We start from the raw sequence: 17,127 nt of genomic DNA, 5'->3' as shown, positions 1-17,127 counted from the left end.
TAAGAATCTCATCCCCGAACCGATGATGAGTCGAGTCATTAAACAATTCCTTCGCGACCTACTTGCGGTTGATACCCAAAGATCATTGGAAGCTGATCTCTTGAAAACAACAGGATATTAGAGTGTCCCTATATAGATGCATTTAGCCGGAATAAGACTAATATGTTGAATTTATCGTACAAAAAAACAATTTTTAATTTTACGTTATTAGATTAGAAATCACTTCTCACACACACACACATTAATTCCACACGTCTGCAGAAAATTTATTCTGAAAGTGTTTTGTGATTTCTCTGAAACCTGTTTAAATACCAGTCGAAATGTCACGTTAAGCGCTGGAAATGTTATAAGATTGTAGAGAAGCAATTTTTAATTTTACTCTCAGTTAGAAATAGCAATTTATTTTCTTTGACGTAATGTATCTGGAGAAGGCTTGTTCTCCGAAGTGACAATTATTTCTCTTCGAATGACTCTCTAATCGAACTGGAACTGAGTCGTTGGGTGATCAGAACAAGAACTAGACTTGGGCAGAGGAAACAAATTTCACCTTCATAGTTATAAGTCGTTATCTAAAACTGTTCTTTCGCGATCTTAGCGATCGATATTTTTTATTAACAGTAACATTTTCGATGACGATATGCAGCTTTCGATAGTTCTCCAAGCAATCATCAAGAAAAAACTTGCAATCCTCTCTTTCGAATCTATTATTACGACCACAAAACTTCATTAATCTTCCCTACAATTATCTTTGAATTGAAAACAAAAAATCCTTAATAATAAAAGGAATCATTTCTTGTCCCACGATTTCGTCACGAAAATGCTATAAACTCCGGATTTAAATGAGTTGTATATTTTTAATTAATTTCGAGAAGGAATCAATTTTAATTCATCGATTTTTTCGCTTAGATCTCGATTTATAACAATTCGACGACGCGCTCGATCAGTGATTTCTAGAGAAAGCGTTCGCTGGAAAAGAATCTTATTGTTAGAACGAAGTAGAGAATCTTCGAACGCGCGACGCCGAGGACGGACGCGCTCTCGGAAAAGTAACACAAGGACTACGCCTAGGCGGGAAGTGCGGACTTTTCCTGCGCGAGATGTATGTTATCTGCGAATCAAACACGGACGGCGATGCACCTGCGCCCAAGCCGTTTCCAAGAGCCCGCGAAAGAATAATGTTTATTTGGAAATCACCGAGTCCCGCGGTGAGCGAGGAACTCACGAGGACCGCGTAATTACGAGCTCGTTATATCCAGCACGCGGGGGTTCGCAATCTCCTTCTTCTCTCGATTGGAGTGTGTTACTGGAACGTGCGATGCGTAAGACCAATTTCCGACCGAGCGTGCGGGCAAACGATCGAACGTGCATCAACATTAATGAGAAATCGTGACCGATTGCGGTCGCGATCGCGGTTTTGTCCTACATGATTCCGCGCGCGCAACGCAATCCGTTTTGGCGCGACTCGACGAGGTGGAGGTAAAAGTTGCGCGTCGGAGGCTGGAGATCGAATTCCAGAAGGAAAGATCTACATTCGCGTTGAGTAACGCGCAGGCGAGGGAAACATTTGACTTGCATATTCGCCCCGCGGTATCAAAACGCGATTACAAACGCGAACGGCGTGGAAAAGTAAACCTTGAGAACTCGAACGAGAAGTGCAAATCTATATGGGCACGTCCGTAGGCGTAGGCACTCTCGTTCCTTCTTCTTTTTTTTTTTTTTTTTTTTGAGCTCTTTGCATTCTACTAGTCACGCTTTCAACGAATCTACGGCGTTAATGAGCACGAAAAGGAATGCGTAGAAAGGAGACGAGGAGAGAAAGGAGTATCTTCTCTGCGAGCGCGACTTCTAATCTTATTTTAATCGGCATAATTAAAGAGTTTGACTAAAAAAGAAAGTAACAATGTTATATGTGTATTCAAGAAAACAAACTTAAGTGCTCAGAGCTTCGAGTTTTTTTAAAATGACATTGCACGAAACATATTCTGAGAATGGAATAATAAAAGTACGATTCTTCGAAAGTAAAGGTGGAAAGTGAAAGATAACGTTACGTAATATTAATTAAGTTACACTCTCGTTAATTAATTTATCTATATTTTTAATTATTTATCTATATTATTTATTTTATGAACCTACTGATTTATAAATTATTTATTTTGATTTTTAACGACTTTTTTTTGCGGTTGTGCTTGCGATTATTATACGATTACTGCAAGTTAGAATATCAAGTATTACGAGTATAAAACAAAAATCAGCGCTACCGGTAATTTTAATCAACTCCCGTTCAAATTTTAAACAGCGAAAGTAGAATCAGATTTGTGTATAATCTCATTTCAACGTGTGCGTGAGTTATATGGTTGCGTTTTGCTGTTTCACATACCGGACGATGAATCTTGCGTGATTACGTTATACACGTTCTCTATTTTTTAACGAATTTTTAGAAGATTTTGACGGAAAGGATAAACTTTGACGAAAAATATACAGTAGACTGCCAATAAACACATTTATATAACACGACAAAAAAATTTTAATATTTGTTTGTTTAAAGTGAAGTAAAAAATATTCCGCTGTTACATCTTTAACATTTGACTCGTATAATACGAAACGCACCCCCCCATTATATGGGGGTCTACTTGACATGAAAAGCTACGTTTCTTGATTTCTTCGCGATATTCAAATCCATTACTTCGCTAATCGAAACGATTATTTTTTATCCCAGCGTACATCGCATATGGCATTGAAAAAATTCTTTTGATTACAATTTACTTATTAATTACACTTACTTACTTATTACAATTAATTTATTGTATGATTAAATTAAATTTTCCATCGTGTTTTTTTTCGTTCAATTATTATGTTGTGTTATAATTAAATTTATAGATTTTTATTATACGTGTGTACGGTGTATCCATGTATCCCATACGGAAAAATTACACATTTTTTCAAGAAATAAACACAATAAAGATATATTTTCCGGTGGTTCTTCCTCCGCGCGAATGTGCCTCCCTTTTACGTTCGAGCGTAAAAACTATCGAGCGGAAAATGGATCGTGCATTGCGGTATTAATTCGCTCGCTTTCTGCGACGTAATAATTCTGGAAAGGATATCATCGTAATCTAGAAGGTGCTGGGTAATAGAACCTCTTACATCGCATTCCTCGCAGCGATAGTAGATTAATGTTGCAGCAGAGCGGCGCAACTTCTCAGGATCTACGCGCGATCGAATGTATATCTCAAGGCGCGAGCGGGCGCGAGCTGCAAAGAGCTGGAAGAGATCATTTGAGGGCACGATCTATCGCGCATATCGAATACCTGATGGGAACGACCGTCGGCGTCGGCTTCCTCCCGATGCTGGAAGGAAAGAGAGGTCCCACCTCGTGCCGCCACCCCGGGCCCCGGGCCCCCCTCTTGGCCGTTGCGCTCGCAACTCGCAATGCGCCCCGCTTTAAGCCGTTGCACGCCGCGAAGAAAGAGCGAGCGCGTGTGGCAATTCGATTGCAAAATCGATCGGGAGGTCGTAACAGTCCTCCCGTCCGCTCCTCGACGGATCGACGAGGTAATTTGGAGGCCGCGAAAAAAATCGCGCCTTAAATTATCCGACGGAAAATTGGACGCGGACGCGGCGGCGGACTTTGCCGTCGCTCTTTTGGTCCGAACCACACAAATTACCCTGTGGAAGTACATATACACATGTCTTGTTATGACATCTGTTTCTCTAAAGTTCTTCTTTAAAGTCTCTCTAAATTATTAGATGTTGCGGATAATATCTTAATTAATAATTGTAGAGTACAGATATTATTCACCTCGCTCTGAAGCGTTTGGTTCAACTCTGATTTTGAACAATTTCTGAAATTTATTGATTATTATCTCATATCTATATGTATTCTTTTTCGAGTACAACGAAGTATGTTTGTCTAAAAAAATAAATTGATGAATTCGTCCGATTTTATTAGGATGATTTGTGAATGCGAATACCAGTTTAATTATCAGAAAGGTAATTATATTAAACCGGTTCAAAAATGAAAGAACACACCCCATATCTTTCGGTTCGAGAGGCCATGAATCATCGTTCAGCTTCCGAAAGTGAAAGCGAACTTGCACTTTACTCGACTCGAGAAGCGTCGAGACGCGAGCGATTTTAATATCTGCGAAGACCGACCTTCGCATCTGTTCGCGATGACAATATACGACCTTCGGCCAATCCAAACGGCTATATTTGCGTGTTCGCGAGACGCGGGAGGAATGCGTGAAAGGTGCCGGGACTCCCGCCGCGGAATGAGAAGTTTCCTCGACTTTTAGACGAGAGAAAAACGAAGGAGTCGGAGAGAGAGACAGAGAAGTAGGAGACATTCGGAAGGTCGGTCGGCAGTCGACCTTTCGCGAAGTCGATCGTGGCTCGGGGCGGAATCTTTCTTCGATGTTTAAATGCGACTGCATTATCTGGCTACTATATATACGAGCCTCAGCTGAACGATGATCATTATCGTTTGCAACTGAATATATACTCATCTACATTTAGTATCTAAAATATTTTATTTTATTCCAAAATATGCTATTTTTCATTAAAATAATTTTATACTTTGACTGAATTCGAAGACGAGTTTATATGGAAGTTAATGAAATTTACGCTTCAAGTTCATAATTATCAGGAAATCTCACAGATTAATATATATATAATTTAAATTAAGTTTTTAACTTTAAAAACATAGTACATACATGGAAGGAGAAACACGCTTTTCTAATTATATTTTTGTTTGATTCTGCTGCGACGCTTTCCATTCGAAATTGAAAGCGGAAAGAACATTTCGCTTTAGGCTCAAAATATAAACACGAATATCTTCGGGACGATCTTCTCGCAATTGCGAGAGCTCTGATATTACCATCATCTTATTCATTTATCAATATTCGAAAGCTCTGACATCATCTCCATATTAATCTTCACCGAAAATGTGGTGAAAAGCATTTCTTAATCGAAAATGAGTTATTTCACAATCTTATTGGTATGCAAAATTTCTTATTTAAGAGAAAATACTCAAGATCAATTTGTATTCAAGAATATTTAATTAGGAAGAAAAAAAAATTAAGCTGTTTTTTTTCAAATTTAAATAAAGATAGACATTTCTTCAATAAACACATTACAGGATTCTTTAGTAAATATTACATGATTCAGTAAATATTACACGATATAAAAAATAAGATTGAAATTTAGAACTTTCTGCTGTCTCGTTTTCAATGGGACGAAGAATTAGTGGATCGTCGACCGCCTCGAGTCGTTTCGTCGACAAAGAAGACTTAATTGCTGGCATAATCGGTCTATTAATTCTCTACGAAAGAGAGCGAGAGCCTGATCGAGTGCCCTCAGGGTGAACTCCGTAGAAAGTAAAAGTGAGTGAAGCATGGTCTTCGACGACGCGACAATTCAAATTGATTTTTTACTTATCCAATTTCAATAAGATAGCAGTAAAATAACTCAGAAGTGCCATATTTAATCGGCGCTACGACGACGTAAAAGTTGCGGTAATTTTAATTTTATAATTAGCGCCTAACGGATGTGTGCAAATTAGGGCTGGTTTTAATGTCAGAAATTTAGTGCTGACACGCATGTACGAAGACGAATAGTGTTTTATCTCCGAAGAAAAATATAACAAGTAGCATAAAAATAAGTATTAATAATTACGAGATATGTAGTTGTAGTCACATTTAAACTACTTGTTCCACTTGAATGCAAATTAAATGCAAATAGAGTCATTTGCAATTAAAATACTACAAATTGCAATTACATTAACAATGTTACTATTTACGGTATTGTTATTTACGTAATTCCGGACTTGAGAGAATTTTAATTGATGACTTCATCTCCGTAATGATGGAAATGGTGCATGAAGATTATTAATTCCATTTAATCGCATGCAACGCGGCCAACTGGTAACGGATAGATCAAATCGCAATCGCCCGCGCACCACTGGCACTCAGCACGGAAATAAAAAGATTTCAGATCAAGAATGTCGCCTGTACCTGCTTTCATAACAGGGAGCCATTACGCTCGGTCATAGCACCGTCTAAACGTTGTTTAATTACACAAATCCGACAACTGACTTTCAATAAAATCGACCATATCAATTTTTCGCGTAGCTAGATATTCAAATATTATATCATATCACATATTCAGTTATCTGGATAAATTAATTAACCAGTATTATTTATAGTACTATTATGTAGAAAATGAGACAGTTTACAAGATTATTATCAATAATTCTCGTAAAATATCATCTTGCTGAAATAATTACCATCGGTCAGTCTGAGAAAGAGAAATAAAAAATATAAATATGATACAAAAGAATGCACATTATGTCATCATTAGTCTCCTATTATTTTCTCCTCCGAAGAAAATTATAATATTAATTTCGCGTTGTATAATTTGTAAAAGTTTGTCTTTATATAAGACTCATCTTCACTATCGAAACAGGCAATAAAACTAGATATCTGAATATCGTGGAAGGTTTAAAGTTTTAAAGATCAATACGATTTTACAATGCAATTAAGTTTTAGCAATTAAATCGCCGGTAAAATCGTTAAACTGCGCGTCCAGCGCCTATAGGCTGCATTCTTCAGTTATCGCTTCGGAGCGGTATTAATAGCGCGGTCGAAAGAAAGGCCGTGGCTAAAAGTAGCCACGGACGACTGCGTTTTTCTCTCGTCGTGTCGCGTAAACAACGACAAATGTCCAGAAGAGCCGGTCGTTTTTCAGTACAACCTTGGACGTTCAGAAATCTGGTTTCTGGAAGTATATGCGATGCGCAGAGAGTGCGAAAGGCCAATCGGGGTGCCTCCTGCATTATTATAGCGATAACTCCTCTTGGTAAACGGGTTCTATTCTTACGCCCCGCCTCTGTTCTCCGTTCATTCCCGTCGAGTGGATGCCGATAAAAATCAAGATAAGAAAAACCATTAACTTGAAATTCCTTCTCGGGAATGGAGACAACGCATAAAATTTGCGATTTGCATAAGGTATCAAGGCAGGTGAATTATAATTCGATTAAAAAAAAAAATGCAGATCAAAAAACGTGTGCCAAAAATGTTATTCTTAATTTTCGGATAGAAGAAAAACTGTCTGCGCTAAAAACCGCGTTGTACTTAATCGTAAATGTAATAGGGATGAGAAAAAGAGATAAGCATTAGCTGAAAAGAAGGATAATATAATATAAAATTTACTTGCATGTTAAAAAAAAACGCACGCGGAAAATACGGCATTATAACACTGTTCTCTAATCTGGATATTTATGATTATTTCCATCAATAGCGAGCGATACGAGCCATAAAGCTCGATGTCGTTTATTATTGAAAGAGTGACTAGCCGTCATTTCGATATAAATATACCCGTTAAATTATAGTGCTGATCGGCGCTGCCGCCGGCAAGATTATCGCTCACGGGATCCGAAAAAGGATAACAACGCCGCGTCGAGGCGTGTAAACGGGGAGAAGAACTCGAGCGCTGCTTCCTCTTCGAAAGTTATGGGAAAAATTAACTTGTTCACTCCCGAAGAGAAATTTTCTTCTTATTCGTCTCACGCTTCATCAGCTAATTGATCCAGTCGATCTTTCGCTATATTTGAGGGAAACGATGTCGACGTGTGCTGTATCATTTTAAACGTCGCTCGGGCTTAATCGTGGAGTCAATGAATCTGCTTTCATCCGGGTAAAACATACGTAGTAAAAACTGTACGTCACGATAAAATTCCTCGTTCGAAAGGATTCTCGAAAGGTTTTGCGGTTGAGGTCGATTTGATGATCTCGGCTGTAACCATGTACCTAATCGTGGACTGCAATTATCACGCTGAAGATGAAGTATGAAAATGTCATAGCCATTTCACTAAACGAAACGGCATCGATCTTCAACTTTTGTGTATTCAGTCGCAATCTTGAATACCGAAGCTATATAATTTTAATGCTGAACATTGCACTTCTGTAATTATTAAAAGGAGAGGAGCATCCGCTTCTGACTAATATATTCCGATTTCTGACTAATGTATTCTCCAAGCACTTTACAAATTCGGAAAGTAATTGTATTTCAAGCCAATCCTTCTATTTTTCATTATCATAAATAAATATACGGATCACTCTCGCGTGTTTACAGTGTCGCAATTTAAACTTGTTGAGATTATGCTTTATAGGCTGACTTAATTTGTCGATTTGAATAACGAACGGTACCGTCGTATTTTATCGGTGATGCAACTGTCCGAGATGTGGAGAATATATTAGTGAGAAAGAGGAAACTGTCCGCGGTGTACGGAAAATAGTTCGCATTCCTAAAATGTTTCGATTCTCGGTTATTTCTCAATCGAACGAACGCGGCGATTAGTTAATGTTTTACCACGCGGAAGCCGCGATTAGTAATACTGGTTCTGCCGGTACCGAATCATTAAACGAAATATATTTAATTTATTGCTGGCCGAAAACTCGGCAACCAAACGGAAATAATTCGGTAATCTCGATGTCGATGCGCACACGATTAATTTGCATACATTATTGTTCCGGTTATTATCACTTTCTTTTTATGTGCAGCATGGCAAGACCGTTTACGTAAAAATATTCTTCATGGAGCTATTATATAATTATATTATAGTGGTAGGAATACCGTCGCGTTTATTCTAATCGAGTGAAATCGTTATCCGTGTCTGTATATCACGTACCCATATTGTATATTCTTAAATTCCAATCGAGTATAAAAATTCCTCACAATTGAACATTAAATATTTTTTTTCGTTATTTATATCACTGTGCAAAGAAATGCGATTATATAATATTAATGCAATAATTATACGAAAGTCGTTAAGTAAATAAAACGATACCAATAAAAAATATTATAAAAACGATACGGATGAGAAAAAAGAAAGAGAGGCTGAAGTCTTTTAAATTTTTCCATTTTTTACACACGATTTTCTGTTTTCTTTTGCCTTGCGGATTTTATTTATAACGATTTGTTTTTACAAGATAAGAAATTTGCGTGGTAAAGAAAAATAGGGATATTCATAAAGGTCAATAAATTTGGATATTCAAGACGCACGGGATTCCCATTTGGTATTTATTCTGCAGACAGGATAAATCTGATATATACATATATATGCAGGATTCAGCTGCATACGCGTATATAGCATATCCATGCACGACCGGAGTTGCATACCTGCACGTCTTACTCGTTGCAAGAGAGAACCTTTCTTCTCGATTATGTGCACCAAGATATTCTCGGTGAGCTCGCACACAAACAAGCTGAATGAACGCTTGCCGAGTAGCGAGCTGCATTAAATCGTACGTAAGTAAATTAACTTTAACCCAGTACTTATGTACTTGTGCACTGGGTCAAAGTTAATTACAATTGCTTCACGCTAAAGTGAAACGTTGCTCGGTTGTAGTTTCTTTACCGAACTGAAATCCTGTTTGGGGGATAACAATGCATAGGTAATAAATAAAATAAAATTTAACGTATATTATTCGTATTGCAGTACAGTTGACGTACATTTATGTCGCGAATATGACGAATAAAATTGAAATAATAATGGAAATTAAATTTTCAACAGAATTTCGTACGATTTAATTTCTCTCATTGGTTTCCGCTTGTATATCTCCGGGCTTGTGTTTACGAGAAACGAAATATGATCGGATTCCCGAGTTCGGATCCTTTCACCGAAGCGTAAGATAATTTTTGCGAAATTTAACATAAGAAATCGTTTAAGAATCAAACGATGGTATAATGGCGTCCGGCGCTGGGACACCGCGCCGCGCCGGTAGCGAATCGTGCGTCGAAAGCACGACGAGAACTTCCGTTCCGGTTACGAAAGGACTCCCAGAAAGTCCAGCAATGACCAGCCTCGACCGTGTTTGCCGGTCGCCGGACGATCGACGTACGCGCGCGCGCGTGTGCGTACCGATACGCAGCGGCGCGAGGAACGCGAACGTATAATCGCTCGAGGCTCTCCCTTGAATCGCCCGTACCCGCTTTCCAAGGATCCCGGCATCGTAGAAAGTTATTTGACATTTAGAGGGGCCCCGGGAGTTTTTTGACCCACCCCGCGCGTGCATGCCACAGCCGCGCGCGCCGCCGCGCCGTGCGCGCGAGCTATTACTCCGGGGAGGTATAGCACACGTGCTCGCGGAGGACGGTTCGCAACGAGATGATTATCAGGTCCCCCGCGGTTGCAGAAATGTAACGTGCGATGTAACACACTGGACTGCGGCGACTGCACCTTATGAACGGGCGGGGACAGAATATTCGCGCCGTACTGTAATTATCTTAATTGAAGACTGCAGCCACCAGTGGCTCATTATATATTACATCGAGCACTGATAACATTTACACTTGAAGAGATAAATTAAATTTTAAACTTCGTTTAATTTGCATACACCGCGCGAATTACATTTCTTCTTTTTAAAAACTACGAATATATTTAACTTCTTATACATATATATATATATATATATATATATATATATATATATATACATCAGATATCGCATAGTTATACGTTCAAATGATCAGAAACGACGGATATCTATGGTGAAATATTTTCGTAAATTAATTCTGATATTAAGTATCTATTAAGACGAGAAACGCAGTTAAAATTAATTTAAGCGATTTTCATTGTCTATATTTATTTCCTCGAGGTTTTGCGCGTCTCGAACTGCTGTGGATTGTGACTTCGAAACTAACTCGATGCCTCGTTAAAGCGTTCGCAATGGCCGTTAATTTCTTGTTTAATGTCTGCGAATGTCAAAAGGATATCCGATAGTTACCGACTCCGTTCAACGTCTCGAGATGTTGTAAGTTTCGCCGCAATCAGAGGAAAGGACCAATTAAGAATAAGTCATCGCGCGCTCGCGGCTGCCTTTCCGCGAGAGGTGCGCCGCGGGCCGCGGCCTCGGAATTTCTGTCCGTCTCATTGAACGAATTGAGAATTTCCGTGGTCCACGGAGGCGCGTTAATTGTTATCACGACAGAACGGGCGGCGCGCGGGCGCTACACGTTAAATGTAACGCGAAACTCGCCGCCCGAAACGCCGCCGCCGCGAGAAAGTCGCGCCGCGTTCTTTCTTCTTGCTTTCTCTTTGCACGCCCATTACGTAACGAGGAGCGGTCGTCCGCGTTTGTCCATGTGTGTCGTTGGACGCCATTCATTCCGCGTCCCGATGTATATCATCGATCTTTATTAATCCCGGCGTCGGGAGAGCCGCCCGCGCGATTCGCGTTAACCGAGCCGGGCTATATCCTGGGAACAAGTGCATCGTCGCGTCGTGCACTTTACATTTCTGCGTTACATAAGCGGTTACAAGCGGAACCGGCATTCGGTGCAACGCGTAACACCGAGATAGATAGATATATTTTATACGGCTGCTGGCTTTAATTCACGCATCTCACGGGGGCTGTGAATGCACAGAGAATGCACCGCGAATGCACCGTGAATGAATTAGATTTCTCGATTCCGATCAGGAATACGTGCATCGCTTATTTGATTCCCAGGATACGCGCACATTACTTAAACTTGTAAAATAGTTAAAAAAAAAAAAGATACAAAAAGATTAAATATATTATATATATGTATATTAATAATATTAAATATGTATACATAACTCTTACGATTAGTTTAAAATTTATATCGCAATGCGAGTGAAAGCTGCTTCGTCATTTTGTCAAGAATTTTTTTATCTTAAATTTTTATTTGTTGTATAAAATGTTAGGAATATTTTTATGTTTATTAACTGTCTTTATTTCATTTTTATGTTAGTACATTATCGATAATGCAAACTTTCCAACGTTAACTGCATCTCGGCACTTATTAATGAAGTCACCAGCTATTATACCGTTGACTCTCTACCGATTCGTTTGCCAAATACGCGATGAGATCGAACGCTACCAAAGTTGCGACGAACTCGCTATGAATTAATTATTTGCGCGAGACTCTCACTTTGACATATTGTATTATACGTCTCCGGCGACGATGAATTATTAATGAGACGCACCATTTTTCCCGTTGCAGGAGGTGCGAGCGGCGTCGCTGATTCTCTGCTTGGGAATTCTGTTCGCGATGATACAAGATGGTGAGTCTTTCGCAATTTTCCTATAAAAGTAATTCTCCATTAAAAAAAAAAAAAAAGTTAAAATTTAATATCTGGATTTTTAAAATTACATACAAAAAATTGAGTACATCTTTCAACTATTCGATTCTATGATTTCGATTTCAATAATTCGCGATTTTATTCTGGCTAAAACATTTTTAAAAGTCAACAATTGTCCAGATTGAATTTCTTTTAAAATATGGCTTACCTGACTCCTTCCGATCTTCGAGGAGCACCTCGTATAATTACGCAGCAGCCATAGTAGCTACAGCAAATGAAATTTTACGCCAAATATAAAAGTATTACGTAAAATAACGGCAGCCGGGCTTTACGTGGTACCGGAAAAGTGACGCTTATGGATGTTAAAAATAAATTATAGCTTGCAATAAACTTCGAAGAGCGCTTGTGCACCGTCAATGTAAACCTTCGTCTTGCGAAACAAACTGCGAGGCTGCATTTATCCGAATCCCCGGCATTTATCTGCTTGGTGTATTCTGGAAGCGAAACAATATAATCGTTTCCACGCTGCACGAGAGCAATCGGCACCGCAACCGTGAGCGAGCGAATTGGAATGGGACACGCGAAGAAAACGAAAGGGTCTCTCGGATAGCTCGTAAAGTACTTGTTTTTCCAGCTGTCTGGACGGCCGTCCGCTTTCCCGCAAAAGTCCCAGGAAAAGATCGAAAGTTTCACCGCGAAGACTTGTTATTATAAGGCTCGACTCTTTTGCGGATGTTCTTGAAACGAGGAGTTACATCTAATTGAACGTTCGATTTTTTTTTGTAACATCTGCAAATTCATTGGCGTTAACTATGTTTCGATATAAGTCAGAACAATTAGCATAGAACCTACTTTTTGCATAATACGTTATGTGTGTGCACTCTGTAGAGATTGTTCGATTATTGAAATAAATTTCGTTTATATAAAATCTTAATCCCAAATCCCGAATTCAAATTTACTCTTACGCACATAGATATTAATAAAAAAATTTCAAAAAATTTTGAACATTCCTATATATATTCTTGTTAAGAAAATGTCGGTTTTTCTCTTAATTTGATCGAGGAATCTGTTATCGGAGCAAAACCAAAATTATTGTGGAACTATTGTATAGATAATAGCTCTTCTAATAGATGCTTGATACTTTTTAATCATTTAAAATAAATATGTTATATTTTATCTTTTTTATTGCTATAAAGATAAATTAATAATATTAAAAAACAGTAGCCACCTACTTGTTTTCTTTCACAATAGATTTAAAACAATCGGTAAGATATACGGGAAACATATATCATTGAATATTATAATTTTTATGTTCGAAAGTTTCTCGCCGCGTGTTAACGCTCTCGCGCGATCATTTAAACTTCGTAAAGAATTATAGTTAACATTCCCATAAATCGCGCGAAGAAGCTGTATAACATTTTTCACAATGGACAATAATGCCCGAGAACGATAATACGGGGAGACTTCCACCTTGCGATGTTTACGCGCTTTCAATAACGGCGCTTTCCACATCATGATTAAGGTACAGAGCCACGACGTGAATTTTTCTCATATTTGACGCGGGCAAATCCGGAAAAACGCGCGATCACGAGCAAGCGCGGAGATCGCGGATCTCTTGCTCGATATTATCTACGCTATTATGTATCGCGGTTTAATACCATTATGCCGTTCGTATCATGCCGTTATATGTGTATGGCGTGGGACTGTTACGAGTATACTCTCTTGGTGGGCGTTATTGCGGTGAAAGAGAATCTCGAGCGTTTCAGTATCGGTGATCTTTGCTGGGCGGGTGGAGGTAATGAGGTTTACATATTAAAGATTCGATACGACCTGTTGTATCTAACGCGAACATGCATTTCAGAATCTCCGATTAATGCAAGTGATATACTCTTGACAAATCTTATTATATTATTTTTGCGCGACTTCTTTATTGTTGTGTCCGAAATATTGATATGATTATTTAATGCTATTTCTGTTGTTCCCTACTTGATCCATTCCATAATTGAGATAAGAAAAAATGCGATTTGTCGATATTGCTCCTAAAGTTTTTAAATTTCGTAACATTATCTATTTCATGTAGATATTTATTAAGTATATGAAAAAAAATGAAAAATAAACGTTGAAAGAGCAATCTGCAGAGGAACTCGATTCTTTATAGGTAAAATAATTACTTTAGATTAGAAGTGGATATACATATTTGTACTAAAAATAAAATTGTACAATATAAACTGCAACTAGGTCGTACATATTACGTATTTTTACTGAAATTTTCATTTTTCCTATTTTTTGAAAGTCTCTCTAGTTTATAACACACCGGTTTGACAGTCATAATTAATCTATAATTAATCATTATGTATATCATAGTTAAAACGATAAAATTTAACTTTCCTTTAATTTCACAAATTATATATAACATATCCTTTAATTTGATCACGCGGACGTATAGATCTTCCGATTAAACTCCGATGAAATCGCACCGGTCGCGGTTAGGTCTCGATATTCATCGCCCGAGGATACTCGTCGACCTCGCGCCAAAGTGTCGCCTAGTCCTCCAGGTCAGGGTCAAGTAGCAGGACTTAATTTACAGGCACCGCTCGTAGCATTTTTCCCACACGATGTTCGGCCTCGTTTCACGCACGATCGGTGAAAGCACGATCGGATAATTCGCGGACGACTCGAAAGTATCTCCTTGCATGTATAACCGAACGAACGCGGACGACTCCCGGCGCGCACCGTCAAAGTCAGCCTTCGTGGGCGATTATGCGCGTGCGAAGCAGGGCAACGAAGATGCATGCCTCACCGTGCACAGATACACACGCATTCGGCTAATTAACCGCTCGGACGGCTAGCGGGAAACAATATCCGTCTCGTAATACTATCTCTCACTTTCGCAATTGCCATTTTCGATCGGGTTACGCGTGGATCATCGTAACGTTTCGTTGAAGGAAGTTGGATTAACTGTAATGATATCCTAGATAATCTAATCCAATTCATATAATCGCAGGGTTATTAGGCCCTCCTTATTTTGCGTTACGGAAGATTGATTATTATCATCAGAAAAATATTAATTCTGGAGATTAGCTTTTACAAAAATTAATCTAAAAAATAGTACAAGTAATGGAATTAGATATTTCACTTTCTGCGTAAAACGATGTTTTGAGAATTAATTGATGCAAAAATATTGAAATGTCAGAAGCAGCACGATTTTAACATTAGACTATAATTTTACTTATACATCTTAAATTTATCTTCCATCATTTATTAGAATCCATCGTGTTGTTATCATAAACGCATACGTATTTCGAGAAAATTACTGTTTTTATAACATAAGTTCATGGTTTTTAAAGAAGACGTGATAAATCCTAGAAGAGTACATTTAATTTTGCGTTTGTGCTAAATTTTTATCAAAATTGATTATATTTTCTACCGTAAATCATACATAACCGCCGTATCTTTTTCTCAGTCGGAAAGTTTAGCCGGGTGTCAGACATGCGTTTTAAAAGCCACGTCGGCTATACGTGAGTTGAAGACGCCACGCTATTTCTTCGCGTGCATAAACGAAAGTCCAATCGCGTGTCAATTTCTCCCCGTGCGGCAGCGTTTTCTCTCGCGGCCGTTTTACGCGTTCTCCCCGCGTTCGTGGCTCGCGAGTGTGCGCTTCAATGCGAACGTAAAGATAAGCGTCCGGAACACGCGTGCATTTAATTTACGATCTCGCAGACGCCACGTGCATTTAGCGGTCGCGGTGAAAACGTGACCGGCACGCGCGAACATGCGGGCCGCGCTGCTATTGTGGAGGTGACAATCGGAGAGCGAGATTTTTCGCGGCTCAGAGCGCGAAACTGAATGCGCCAGGATGCACATCTGCCGTAGCTGTCTCTTCATTCAATAGATCTCCATTGAAAGCTGAAGAGCAGTCGCCCGTGTATGAACAAAGCGACCTCGTTTCGTCCTCTTTCCGTATAGAGAGACGCCAAACAAAAGATTAAAGAATATCTTAATAACTATAAAGGAATTATTTTACATATGTAATACGGTCTAATTTGTTATTTTTGTAAATACTATCTTTAAGTCTGTTGAGTCAATATTATATTTGTTAAATCAACTATTGTAAATCTACTTGAGTAATTTTTAAATCTAACTATTAGTATTGATAATAGTAATACATTGCCGACTTACTATTAATTTTAAATCTGACTATTAGTAGTACTATTGCTGATGATTAATGATCAGCAATGACTTGGTTTATTTATACTTATTTCATGTATACGCTTTAAAAAATTGTTACAGTTATTTAGTGACATAGAAATGTAAAAAGTCAATTTTTTATACTTATAAAATAACAAAAAATGCATCCAGAAATTGCCTCAGAAAAGATATTTTTTTGTACTTATTATCGTATTTTTATCTTTTAGGAATCGCCGAACGAAGGATCGTCTGTTATTACACGAATTGGTCGGTGTACCGGCCCGGCACGGCGAAATTCTCTCCTCAAAACATAAATCCATATCTGTGCACTCACCTGATATACGCGTTCGGAGGTTTCACGAAGGAAAACGCGCTGAGACCGTTCGACAAATATCAAGACATCGAGAAAGGTAGCACAAAAATATGCGGTATCTATTACAAGACTTGTTGAACTTCATTATTAATTTATCGGAGACTGCAGCCTTAGCAATTCTAATCCAACATTGCAGCCTTATTAGCAAGATAATAATTACTTGTTTATCGAGGACATTCGTTTCGATAGCGATTAAAATTAACGATTTTAACGACTAACTGTTAATTGTCAATTCAAATTCGTTTTATTAACGTGTAAATTTATTACAAATAATGACTTATGACTCAATTGTTCAGGAAATTGAAGAGTAAATGTCAAATGCCTCTTAAGTATTAAAAATGTTATTTTCAATCGCAATGAAAACTACTTCTAACACTGTATATCTGTTAAATCTAAATATAAGATCTTACGCCTCTTACATTTAGTTTAGAGTGCTCGGCTGTTTAGTGTCTCAAGTTGTCTA

General features: G+C 38.4%; 1 protein-coding gene across 3 annotated transcripts in view; it reads left to right on the top strand.

Moving 5' to 3' along the window:
* The window catches only part of LOC143900217 (uncharacterized), a 35,078-nt gene that overhangs the window by 781 nt on the left and 17,170 nt on the right, over positions 1-17,127 (top strand). For all 3 annotated transcript variants that reach the window (XM_077411300.1, XM_077411298.1, XM_077411301.1), the window contains exons 2-3: positions 12,025-12,085; positions 16,519-16,701. In XM_077411300.1, coding sequence (XP_077267426.1) covers positions 12,025-12,085; positions 16,519-16,701 — 244 coding nt within the window. The remainder of the gene's footprint in view (positions 1-12,024; positions 12,086-16,518; positions 16,702-17,127) is intronic.

Source organism: Temnothorax americanus, unplaced genomic scaffold, assembly GCF_048541705.1.
Source record: "Temnothorax americanus isolate GAGA-0224 unplaced genomic scaffold, ASM4854170v1 Scaffold3, whole genome shotgun sequence".
Classification (NCBI taxonomy): Eukaryota; Metazoa; Arthropoda; class Insecta; order Hymenoptera; family Formicidae; genus Temnothorax; species Temnothorax americanus.
The sequence above is the reverse complement of the archived record's forward strand: the minus strand, read 5'-3'. Positions and strand labels throughout refer to the sequence as shown.